General features: G+C 36.3%; 1 protein-coding gene and 1 pseudogene across 1 annotated transcript; one reads left to right on the top strand and one right to left on the bottom strand.

Annotated features, from left to right (window-relative positions):
* Positions 1-21: 21 nt before the first annotated feature.
* Positions 22-2300, bottom strand: LOC107706107 (protein lifeguard 3-like). The gene is made up of 4 exons (XM_016509690.1): positions 2236-2300; positions 1679-1920; positions 303-373; positions 22-180 (listed from the first exon to the last, which is right to left on the bottom strand). The coding sequence occupies exons 2-4, from the start codon at positions 1908-1910 to the stop codon at positions 112-114; spliced, it is 372 nt and encodes a 123-aa protein (XP_016365176.1). The 5' UTR covers positions 1911-1920; positions 2236-2300; the 3' UTR covers positions 22-111.
* A 2342-nt stretch (positions 2301-4642) lies between these two features.
* LOC107706108 (mannose-1-phosphate guanyltransferase alpha-A-like) lies at positions 4643-10079 on the top strand (annotated as a pseudogene).
* Positions 10080-12041: the final 1962 nt, after the last annotated feature.

Genomic DNA, 12041 nt, shown 5'->3' with positions numbered 1-12041 from the left:
GGCTCACTGTAAGATGAGGGATTTATGTAAACACCCATTTCATTACATTAGTATGTATAGTGTATTACATTCAGTTCATAAAAGTTCAGTTGTTTTGTGGATTTGTTGTACTCACACAAACGTGAACACCGCAATGATTGAAGTAGTGATTAACAGCTGGACGGCTAAAATAAGGTAAACCTGGAACAAAAACAACCACAAGCCAATTTCTTTACATGAAGCTGTTGCCCATTTTATTGCTACATTTTTATGTTTATAAGTCTGTAGTACTAGTTTTATTACAAAATAAATAGTCTCAATACCTTTCTAATGAAGGCATGTCGAACACTCATGCTGTCCCATACGCCAGTTGCTGAAATGCCCTCTGCATCTGCTACAACAAAACAATGAATACACAAAAACACATATTTGATCATAAAAGTCACACACAGAGGCCACCAAAAAGTACTTGGACAACTAAGTCGCATTTAAAACTGTACAGTGCCAGACATATGCCAGATACTCAACCACCTAACAAGAGTGCATGAATTATGAATAAAACATAGCTCCAGTGTTGGGAAAGTTACTTTGGAAATTTAATAGTTTACAGATTACAAGTTACCCTATTTAAAATGTAATAAGTAGTGTAATTATTTCAATTACTTTTTTAATGTAACTGATTACATTTGATTACTTTTCTAAATTTCTAATGAATGTTTTCAACTGTTAAGCATTTTTAAACATTTAAACCAGGCAGGGTTAACTTTACAGTAGTACTCAACACAGATTACTATCAGAATTTCAAAATCCTCAATCAATAATCCACTTGAATTAAGATTACAAAATGTACATTTTAAAGCACAGCCACCATAAAATCAGACGTTTAACTTTGAGATCGTTCTGAGGTAAAATACCTCATTAAACCAATTAAATCTTAGCTCCTTAGTGATGTCTTTAATGCCAAGCAGTGTTTGACGATCGTATGTTAAAAGTGATGAAACATTTTGTAAAATGGCTAACATAAAACACATTAAAACAAACAAACGGCTACAACAGGCAGGCCATACACCAGCGCCATCTTGGAATGCATGTCAGATCGATCCAACTATACTTGTGAGGACCAAATGTCCTCACTTATATAGTGAAAAATCATGACAACCTACTAATGAGGACATTTTACTAGTCCTCACTAGTTAAAAAGGCTTATAAATCTATTTATTTTATTTAAATCTAGCGTTTTGCACATGCTTCTGTGAGGGGTATGGGTTGGGTTAGCTGATAGAAAATATAATTAACCTGATATAAAATCAATGGAAGTCTATGCAATGAGATAGCAAAAAAGATGTGTGTGTGTGTGGTTGAAAATATTCAGATGTAACCCCCTTTTTAATCATTAACATTTTCATAAGTAACTGTAACAGATTACAGTTACATTTATTTTGTAATTACATTATGTAACTCCATTACATGTAACTAGTTACTTCCCAACAATGCACACTTCATAAAGCAGACAAATACATCTTAAGAGAGAGAGAGAAAAAAGAGAATATGAACATGTCAGAAATAAATGGTACAAATGTAGGCTGCACTGTGCAACAGTTTGCTGTAATGAAACTTGATTTTTACAAAACAAATAAATAAATACAGTAAAGAAGTAATAGATTATGCTTTATGATTGACATGAGAACTTGATTCTTACATAGGTTGGAGGAAAATATCCCTGGTGTTATAAAGGACGGCATCATAGATGGCATTGCTGAAGGGCAGTATCCACGGCCCTGCCAAAGCCCTGCCTGAGGGTGTATGCCAGGCTGTCCCGGGCCCGTGTACACCCCTGGCTGGGCAGGATATCCGCAGGGAGGGAACGGATAGTTTCCATGCTGCTGCTCTCTTGACTCTTCATAACTTGGAGGGGGATCTGACTTTGACATTGTGATATCCCTGAAACCAAGCCACATAATTAAAGATCTTGAATAATTAAATTAATGTAATGCTTATGTTATACATTTATTGCTTTCTCTCTATTCACACATATACAGAATAATATAGCATAACCAAGTATCCAGTACATTCCAACTCAGTACAAGTATACAGTTATTTTATATAACTAAATTTATGTAATACAGTAGTTACACTTTATTTTCACTTTAAATACGTTTCTAAAACAACAAAAGTGATCTGTTCTCGAATGTTTTGCCAGTGTGACATCAACATAATTATAATTATTGTAAATGAATGTAGTAATGTTTCGCTTACCACGTTTGCTGTGACCTCAGCAACGGGACTGCATGAACTTGTTCTGCTCTACGTAAAGAACTCAGCGTGTGATGCAGTGAAGAGCGAGAGGTGCGCACTGGAGCGCTCTGATTGGCTGCAACCAGGCGACACAACTAGGAGGAGCTGCGCATCTCTAGTTTCCAGGGTTCTGTTCTCACTGGACTGCGCTCAGTATCTATTTCCCGAACTGGTCTAGTCATCTTACCAAAATACCGTATTGTGTGACCACTGTTTAGTATTTGAAATGTTATGAACTCTTCCTTCTTTTTTGGTGACCTGAACATAGATATGTGTATTATCTTCACATGCACATGTTTTCCTATTCATAACTCTTTGTATTCAACAAGTACAGGGTCTGATGAATGTTAGATCTTTGTTGTGGTCATTATTAGTTAATGATCTTGTAGTAAAACCTTTCTACCAATAGACGGCGCTACAGCACAGCTCATGATCTTGCTACAATATTATTTAACACATTGTTTAAACACACAGACTTGATACAGAGTTTGTTGTGTAGATAAAGTTTTATAGGTGTGCTCTTTATCTTTGGTTTTTATACATTTTAAACAATTCTTTTTAATAAATATACGACTCAAATTTGCATCTCGCACATTAATTTACATTCTTAGACTTTTCTCCATTCAAACGTTGCAGACAGCAATGACATATTTTGTCATTGTAAATTTGCTTACTGATCTGCGACTGGTCATCTTTCTTAGGTTTATTTTAACTCAATTGTAAATGGTCCTTTAAGTCTTAAATATATTTTAAAATGTATCATTTATCTTTGGTAAATGCAATTTCACTTTTTTGTAATCTACATAACTCTAAATAAATTATGCATGCCAATAAAAAATTAAATAGATCAGACTGAGATAAATATTAGATTAAGAAATAAAATCTTATACATTAGATTAGATATTGTTGTCTTAATGGAGGGAGGAAGGAGGAAAAAAATGACAAAGAAAATTGTTCAGCATGCCGTGGGTTGTAGAGATTAGGAAAATGTATGATTTTAACGTTCTCATAATTCTGCATTGGCATGAATGCAAAGAGTCTGAAATGCCCCACAGAGGACCTGCTTATCAGAGTCCTGCAAGACTCAGAAACAGCCTCTTATTCACACCTCTGATGCTCTGAATGCTCTTATGATGTACAAGTGAAGCCCCCCTTTTGTCAGTTCACTGGCATCAATATTGAACACTTTTTTTACATATCATTCAGCATAATGCTTCTGATACCACGTTTCTGATACCTGGGGCAAGTTCAAGCTCAAACCGGTGTGCACCGGTTTTGTCGGGGCTGAACGCAGCCCTGGTGACAGTGTGACAGTAGTTATTTTCCCCATGTGTTTTGAAATTAAATGTTACAGAAACTGCACATTGCAATGTAAGTATTTGAATGAAATGAAAAATAACTGCCTGGAGGTTTTGGCTGGCGGATAACTGATATTATGTATCGTACAATAATGTAAAAAAAAAAATCAACAACCATAGAGGTATAACAATAACTTTATTATATAATTATAATAATAATAATAATAATAATTTAAAAAGCAAAACATATAATTAAGATTTAGCTGACAGTTTCTTTGCCCCCAAGTAAACAGGACAGTGAATAGATTACAAATCCTCCTGGTACTTCCGGAACTGCCGCTGTGAGCTCTTAAGATTTTACGCTGCTGTCATGTTGATTACCTTGGAATTGGATACATAAACAAATCCTTTTTTTTTCTTTTTTTTTGCACGTTGAATCCAAACATGGAATGACATTCATGCATCGATTCACTGAAGGAGCTTGAGTACTTCCTGCTCGACCATCTGTTTACTTCAACCTCAGCAGTATTTATAGAGCTTTTAGGTTTTTGCACATATATGCACATATAAGAAGAAAGTAATCATGCTGAAGGCTGTTATTCTTATCGGAGGTCCTCAAAAAGGTGAGTAAATATCCCTTAGACTCGTAACAGTGGTGCAGTTTTGTCTGTACAGTGATTGTTTTAAAATAAATGTAAGAATCATTCTCATTGTCACTAAGGACAGGACTTTTTAAAAAAAAAAAATCATTTTTATGCAGATGTTATCATTTTGGTAATGTTATGCAAAACTCCAACCTGTGTTGATATAAAATGTACCTTTGAAGGACATGAGAAGCAAAATTTTAATTATTTAATAATAAAAAATATATACGAGATTATAATTAGATTAACTTCAGCGATTTACTTTTGTGAAGAAAATTGGGTACTTCCGGAACTGCCGCTGTGAGCTCTTAAGATTTTACGCTGCTGTCATGTTGATTACCTTGGAATTGGATACATAAACAAATCCTTTTTTTTTTTTTTTTTTGCACGTTGAATCCAAACATGGAATGACATTCATGCATCGATTCACTGAAGGAGCTTGAGTACTTCCTGCTCGACCATCTGTTTACTTCAACCTCAGCAGTATTTATAGAGCTTTTAGGTTTTTGCACATATATGCACATATAAGAAGAAAGTAATCATGCTGAAGGCTGTTATTCTTATCGGAGGTCCTCAAAAAGGTGAGTAAATATCCCTTAGACTCGTAACAGTGGTGCAGTTTTGTCTGTACAGTGATTGTTTTAAAATAAATGTAAGAATCATTCTCATTGTCACTAAGGACAGGACTTTTTGAAAAAAAAAAAACATTTTTATGCAGATGTTATCATTTTGGTAATGTTATGCAAAACTCCAACCTGTGTTGATATAAAATGTACCTTTAAAGGACATGAGAAGCAAAATTTTAATTATTTAATAATAAAAAATATATACGAGATTATAATTAGATTAACTTCTGCGATTTACTTTTGTGAAGAAAATTGTTAGGAAAATAAAATTATGATCAGTAGACATGAAATGTATTCCTGCAAAGTCTGATTCTGTATTTCTGCTGTTCATACAGGCACCCGGTTTCGCCCGCTGTCTTTTGAGGTGCCCAAACCTTTTCCAGTGGCTGGAGTGCCAATGCTACAGCATCACATTGAGGCCTGTTCTAAGGTACATATTTTCAGTTCATATAGAGATCATTAGATATTGTGTTAATTTCCCTATAGGGTAAAGTTATGCACTTGTTTAATCATTTTTATGATTTATTTTTTTCTTTAGCTTCCGAATATGAAGGAGATCTTACTTATTGGCTTTTATCAGCCCAATGAAGAACTAAACAGATTTTTGTCATGCGCCCAACAAGATTTCAAAATCTCAATAAGGTAAGTTACTTTATAATATTTATATTATATAACATTTGTATTTATTGTTTTTAAAATCTGAAAAGCCCCTTCAATCAAGGCTTTTGTTTACATGGATTGTCTGAAATCCCCCTCAGATACCTTCAGGAGTACTCTGCTCTGGGCACCGGAGGAGGAATCTACCATTTCAGAGATCAGATCCTGTCCGGTGGTCCAGAGGCATTTTTTGTCATGAATGCTAATGTGTGCTCAGAGTTTCCTCTGCCAGAGATGACGGACTTCCAGAAGGAGCACAGAGACGCTTACAGTTTTGTCATCCTCGGTACCACGGTTAGGAGTTTGTGTTTATGTATCAAACCATAGATGTATTATAATGAAAGACACAAGCCAGGCTACTTATAAAACAGGATTCTCAATTGATTACTAGCTTGTTTTTAATTTGAGTTGTGTTATGATGTTGTGGTGCTTGAAAATCAAAGCGGATTGTTTCAGGCCAACAGAAAAAAGTCTCTGAACTACGGCTGCATTGTTGAGAATGAACAAACTGACGAGGTAATCAGGATTTTTTCCTTCTTATTTTAAAAACTTGAAGCAATAACAAGTAAATTCATAATTGTCTTATCATATCCTCCAGGTCTTGCATTATGTCGAGAAGCCCAGCACATTTGTGAGTGACATAATCAACTGTGGAATATACCTGTTCACTCCAGAGATATTCCAGCACATCGGAGCAGTTTTCCAGAAGAACCAACAGGACATGCTGTTGTGAGTGGGGCAAATCCTGTAGGGTTCTTGAGTGGAAGAGCATGCATACTTAATCTGTTTCTTTTCCTTGGTTCTCTTCATTTGTCTTTTCCCCTTTAACTCCTTCCTGTCTGCCATCATTCTGTTTCCTGTTCCATCGTCAGATATTACGATGAGGGGTGAGTTTGAATGTGGACTGAAGGTTTGGTTTGGTTTGGCTTGTATGTAGAACGAGAAGGAGCAAGTGTGATGTAGATCTTGTAGTGAGCTTGCCTGCTTGTGTGATCTGTCAGCTAGATTCATGTTAGCATGTTGTGGTGTGACGATAACAACACGGCACACATGTTGTGATACTATTAGGAATTGTTTTTCAGATTTCATCTTTGAAATCCACTCAGAAGTTAAAGGGAAAATTCTGTCATTAATTACTCACCCTCATGTCGTTCCAAACCCGTAAGACCTCCGTTCAAAAAAAAACGACTTTATTCAACAATTCGTCTCCTCCGCGTCACCCTAGCGCCATTTTGGAGAGTATCCACTGAATGCAAACAGCGTGTGTTCTTCTGTGTCAGCCGCACCACATGGATACGATTTCTACGTTGTTTGTGCTTTGATTTGAACGAAAACAATGTATCCGTGTGGTGCGGCTGACACAGAACAACATATGCTGTTTGCGTTCAGTGGATTATTCAGTCGTTATTTCTTTTTCTTTTGTGCACAAAAAGTATTCTCGTAGCTTCGTAATATTCCGGTTGAACCCCTGATGTCACATGGATTATTTTACCGATCTCCTTGCTACGTTTCTGGACGTTGATCATGGTAGTGCCCTTGCTGTCTATGGGAGGGTCAGAGAGCTGTCATATTCCATCAAAAATATCTTAATTTGTGTTCCGAAGATGAACGGAGGTCTTACAGGTTTGGAACGACATGAGGGTGAGTAATTAATGACAGAATTTTCATTTTTGGGTGAACTAACCCTTTAATATAAGCCTCACCTCTGCCTGATAATATGGCTATAACTCACAGCTATTCTGTTTCATTAACATCTTACAGTTAAAGACATTAAAGACAACATAAATTCAGAATTAATATTTACTTTCCTAATAAGTGTTCCTAATCTTATTATGCATAACTTAGAACTCTTCAGTGCGTGTTATTCTATTATCAAAATCTAATGATTTATAACTAATAATATTTTAGCCTCAATCAATCACTAACCAAAGTGTCCCAACCTACATGGTTTCCTATAGAGTGCAACAGTGCCTGTGCACAATGTTTTGGCAGTCTTGCTTCCAAAATATTTTTCCCCCCATTATTTTTCCTGTAGGATTTTTAAAAAGTATTTCTTAAAGAGTTATAAGCCATGAACCCAAACCAATCATCAATGAGGTGAATCACAACATCACAAACTTTGATTTGAAGCAAAAAAGTATATGAAAATCTTTCAAAAAGACAAGACTGTGTCCTTAACAGCTTTAACAACTACAATCCCTTTGCTTATGTTGATTCTCTGATAGGTGGTGATTTCTGAAGAATCATGGGTAATGTAGGAATTCCCTTGTTAAACATGATTATCTAAAATATAAGTTGAAATAATGGGCATTGATGGTTTGAACAAAGACTTTTTCCCCTATGGGGAATATGAATGGAATTTTTAATTACAGAACCTGACCGTTGCATTTTACTGAGCATTCTGATTTACTAATAAATACAATACGTTTTGAAAGTTAAATACATTACAAATGCCATTTCATGTTGTTTTTTACCCCCTGCATCTTCAGCATTTACCTTTCATTTTCATTAATTTGTTTTTGTTCAAGTTATCTTTCCTAATTATGTGTTTGCCCATCATAGTGTCATTTTATGTCATCCTCTGTCCTGGGTCATAGAAAACTCTCCTGACATCACCAGTGGGTGAAATTAAGACTTTATTTGGTACTATGTGGTTGTGTGCTGTAGAGAGGAGCAGTCCAACGGCTGGCATCGGGCAGAGGTGATCCGTCTTGAGCAGGACGTCTTCACAGCGCTGGCAGGCCAGGGTAAATTATATGTTTACAAAACAGGCCGCTTCTGGAGCCAGATCAAATCCGCAGGGTTAGTTGTTGACATATGCTGTTTTATTACAGTTGTTTTTGAGTTGCTGCATTTTCTCTGTAACTATATTTGATAGTGTGTGTGTGTGTATGATTATAGTTAATGTTCTTCTTTCAGATCTGCGATCTATGCAAGCCGTTTGTATCTTAACCAGTATCACAAGACACATCCAGAGAGGTTAGCTACTAACAGAGAAGGAGGGCTGAAGACCAGAGGTAAATGCTTAGTGGAAGTGTGAATTTTGTTTGTCGGAAAGAGCTCTTTGCAGTCCTTCTAATACATTTTTTTAATTTTTTAATTTTAGGAAATGTTTATATACATCCAACTGCCAACATTGATCCAACTGCTGTGGTAAGTGCTTCTCTTCTATAGTTAAATTGATTCTTAGAGTTTCTCAATATAATCATTTGCAATGTAACACTTCTGCGTGTAACAGTATGTTCAGCAGAAGATTTGCAGAATGCTAGCCATCAGGATTTGATTTGAGCATAAGTATGTTTGGTTATGATATTAACATAGCATTATTTTACTTGTGCAGTCTTGGTCATATCAAAGTCAAACAAAAAGTCACCAGTCTACTAGTTAAGTAATTATTACATTTTCATTCTTTAGAACAGAGGCGCCTAAACCTTTCAATTTAGATCAATCAAACATGGCTGAGGGCTGTGGGCCAAAACTAAATTGCATTATATCCAACTATATTATGTTAACATTTAAGTTTTCAATATCAAATGACCAATATTCTCTACATTTCAATTTAAAAATCAAACACAAAATGTAAAAAAAAAAAAAGATAATTTAGAAATTAAATTCATATCTATATACTATATCTATTTCTATATTCATATTCATCTATAGATGTAACTAGAGAAATTAATTACTTGCAGGTATTTTTGTGCACAATAAGTGCATTGTATCAAAATATTAATTTAAATGTTATTACTTAGTAGTTAAAGACACTCAATATAAAGTGGAGCCATTTTTCCTCTATTTTACCCATCCTCTAGTGATATGCCATGGTGGACCAAGTCAAAGGTCATCATAACATGCACTGAGGAACTGAACATAATAGGACTTGGGTCATTATTACTAAAGTTAAAGGGTCCATTTTGAGAGGCAACAGGGGGAAACATGTTTGTACAATTCCAGCTGTTGATGCTAGTGGCACAGAGATTGTTGCATGATTTTTTTTAATCATTGCACCTTACTTACATTACACCTTAGTTTATTTCATGCTATATTGGTGTTTCTTTTCTTTTTTTAGTTAGGTCCAAACGTGTCCATAGGTACAGGCGTAACGTCGGTGCAGGAGTTCGTGTGAGGGAGTCCATCATCCTCCATGGTGCTACTTTACAGGTGAGCTCATGTCCCTTACCAGTGGCACAAAACACACTTTCTTTTCCTATTGCATTGTCTTACATTTAAAACCAATGACTCGACACAATATAATACAGTATATATGCTGACTGTGTGTTCTGTAGGATCACAGCTGCGTGTTGAACAGTATTGTGGGCTGGGGTAGCACCATTGGCAAATGGGCCAGAGTGGAAGGGACCCCTAACTAACACCTTCTATTACAATTCTAGGTAACTTTATATGACATCATCATGCATATATTATGTATTTGAGAGCGAGTCATCTAATGTGACATCTCTGCTTCTCTCTTTCTCTCATCAGGCTGTAATGTAAATATCCCATCTGAGGTCATCATACTCAACTCCATCGTCCTGCCACACAAAGACCTCAACAGAAGCTTCAAAAACCAGATCATACTGTAATTGCAGTTTTGTTTGTTCTTACAGTATGGCATTTGCATACAAATAAAACAGATATTTGAAATGAAAATGATGGATGAATCATCTGAAGATTCTAAATGGCGTTTGTGCTAAAATGTCTGCTACTGTATTGTGATAAAGCAATAAGCCCCACGAAGCCGTGGTTTACAGTGAATTTATAACAGCTAAGGGGCGTTTTAGGCACGACGCAAAATTTAATGATTAGGGCTGGGTATCGATTCAGATGCCCCGATTCGATTCGATTTCGATTCGCTAGCTCTCGATTCGATTCGATTCTCGATTTTTTGATTACATTCAGTGAATATAGTTTTAATACAAATGCTATTGATATTTCTAAAAAAAATGAACAGTAAACATCAGTTTACAAATGGTGAGTTAATAAAAAAGAAATTAAGAACCGCATGCCTGTATTTTAAACCTAGGGCTGGACATTAATTCAATATCAATATGTATCGCGATATAATTTTTTTCAATAACGGTGATATGATTTTTAAGCACATTTCCGATATTTCGATATACATTACCAGTTTCCCATACATTGTGTATGTGATATGATGGTAGTTTTCTCAAATGAAACGGTAAAATGCTAATGAAGTGACTCTTAGAGAAGCTGCAGATGACATTCGTGTGCATATCATCATATAGTGAGACGGCAGAAGCTGAAAACACTGTGAGCGTCATCCGCGCTTTAGTATGTGTGTAGTAAACAAAACAGTGCCCCGCCCGCCATTCATTCCTTGCAGAAATCATGAGATGGTCCTCACTGCAGAACACAAGATCCAGGGGGCGTTGTTGGATCCAGATCCAACTCCTCCCACCCTACATACACCTAAACCTACCCATCTCCTCCCCCTGAGCCCTAAATCCACCCATCTCCACCCCTAAACCTACTAATCTCCACCCCCTAGATGTGGATTCAACCACGCCCCCTGGATCTTGTGTTCTGCTTCTGCAGTGCAGTGAGGGGCTACTGGAAATGCTTCCGCAGATTTATAGTATTACTATAGACCTTTTTCTTCGCTTCTCCATGGAGGGCGCCATAGCGGCGAGTGACTTCCTGTAGGATGCTTCGAACTTCCGTTTAGTAATTGTCATAAGTACGCGGTAATGGCGAATCGTGGAGGCTCTGGGAAATTTTGTGCTGTTAAAGGCTGTCACAACAGTTACAGAAAGCTCAAAATGTTTCTTGATCAAGAGTGTTATGAACACAAGCCAACAATAAGAGCAGAATGTAAATGCCCAAGACCTTTTAAATTGCACAAGATGCCATCCGACGACGATGGTAAAAGACAATGGCTCGCAGCACTTAATTTGAAATGTCCGCCCCGTAACGTCCATGTATGCTCATTCCACTTTGTGGACAGACAACCAACGACAGAAAATCCATATCCCGAACTTTGGCCTGGATATGATCGTCCATTAAGAAAGACGAGAAGACGACGAACGTGTCCGGACGAAGGTGAGATTATTCACTAACGTTACGTTATTTACACGGCTAACGTGCTATTAAATGAAATGCAGCTTATGATACCGTCTTTTCAGTATGTCTGGACGACCAAGTTCTTATGATGCGTGTTTAAACATCTTTAAGAAACCAGCATTTCATTCAGCATTTAAGTATATCTATTAAGTATAATCTATATCTATAAACAAAATGTCTGATTCAAATAGGATAATCACAAGTGAAGTCTGATTTATTTAACGTCTCTATAGAATCGGCTCTTTTAAGTGAATTATTCTGACTGTTATGTTGTGTTGGTTTTATTCAGCGTGATTAATCTGTTATATGAGTCTGACTTTAATTTAAATTTGAACACTCCACTTTGAGAGTGCCAACGTTAAATCCAAGATTCTTTGTTTTTACTCTGTTTTTACTCCGTTCCCCTTTAGTCAAAGAGGTCTGAGTTTGTTCTTGTAAAGTGTTTACCCAAGTGTGCACACTCT

This window comes from Sinocyclocheilus rhinocerous, unplaced genomic scaffold (assembly GCF_001515625.1).
Source record: "Sinocyclocheilus rhinocerous isolate Xijiao unplaced genomic scaffold, SAMN03320098_v1.1 scaffold3341, whole genome shotgun sequence".
In the NCBI taxonomy this organism is placed as follows: domain Eukaryota; kingdom Metazoa; phylum Chordata; class Actinopteri; order Cypriniformes; family Cyprinidae; genus Sinocyclocheilus; species Sinocyclocheilus rhinocerous.
The sequence above is the reverse complement of the archived record's forward strand: the minus strand, read 5'-3'. Positions and strand labels throughout refer to the sequence as shown.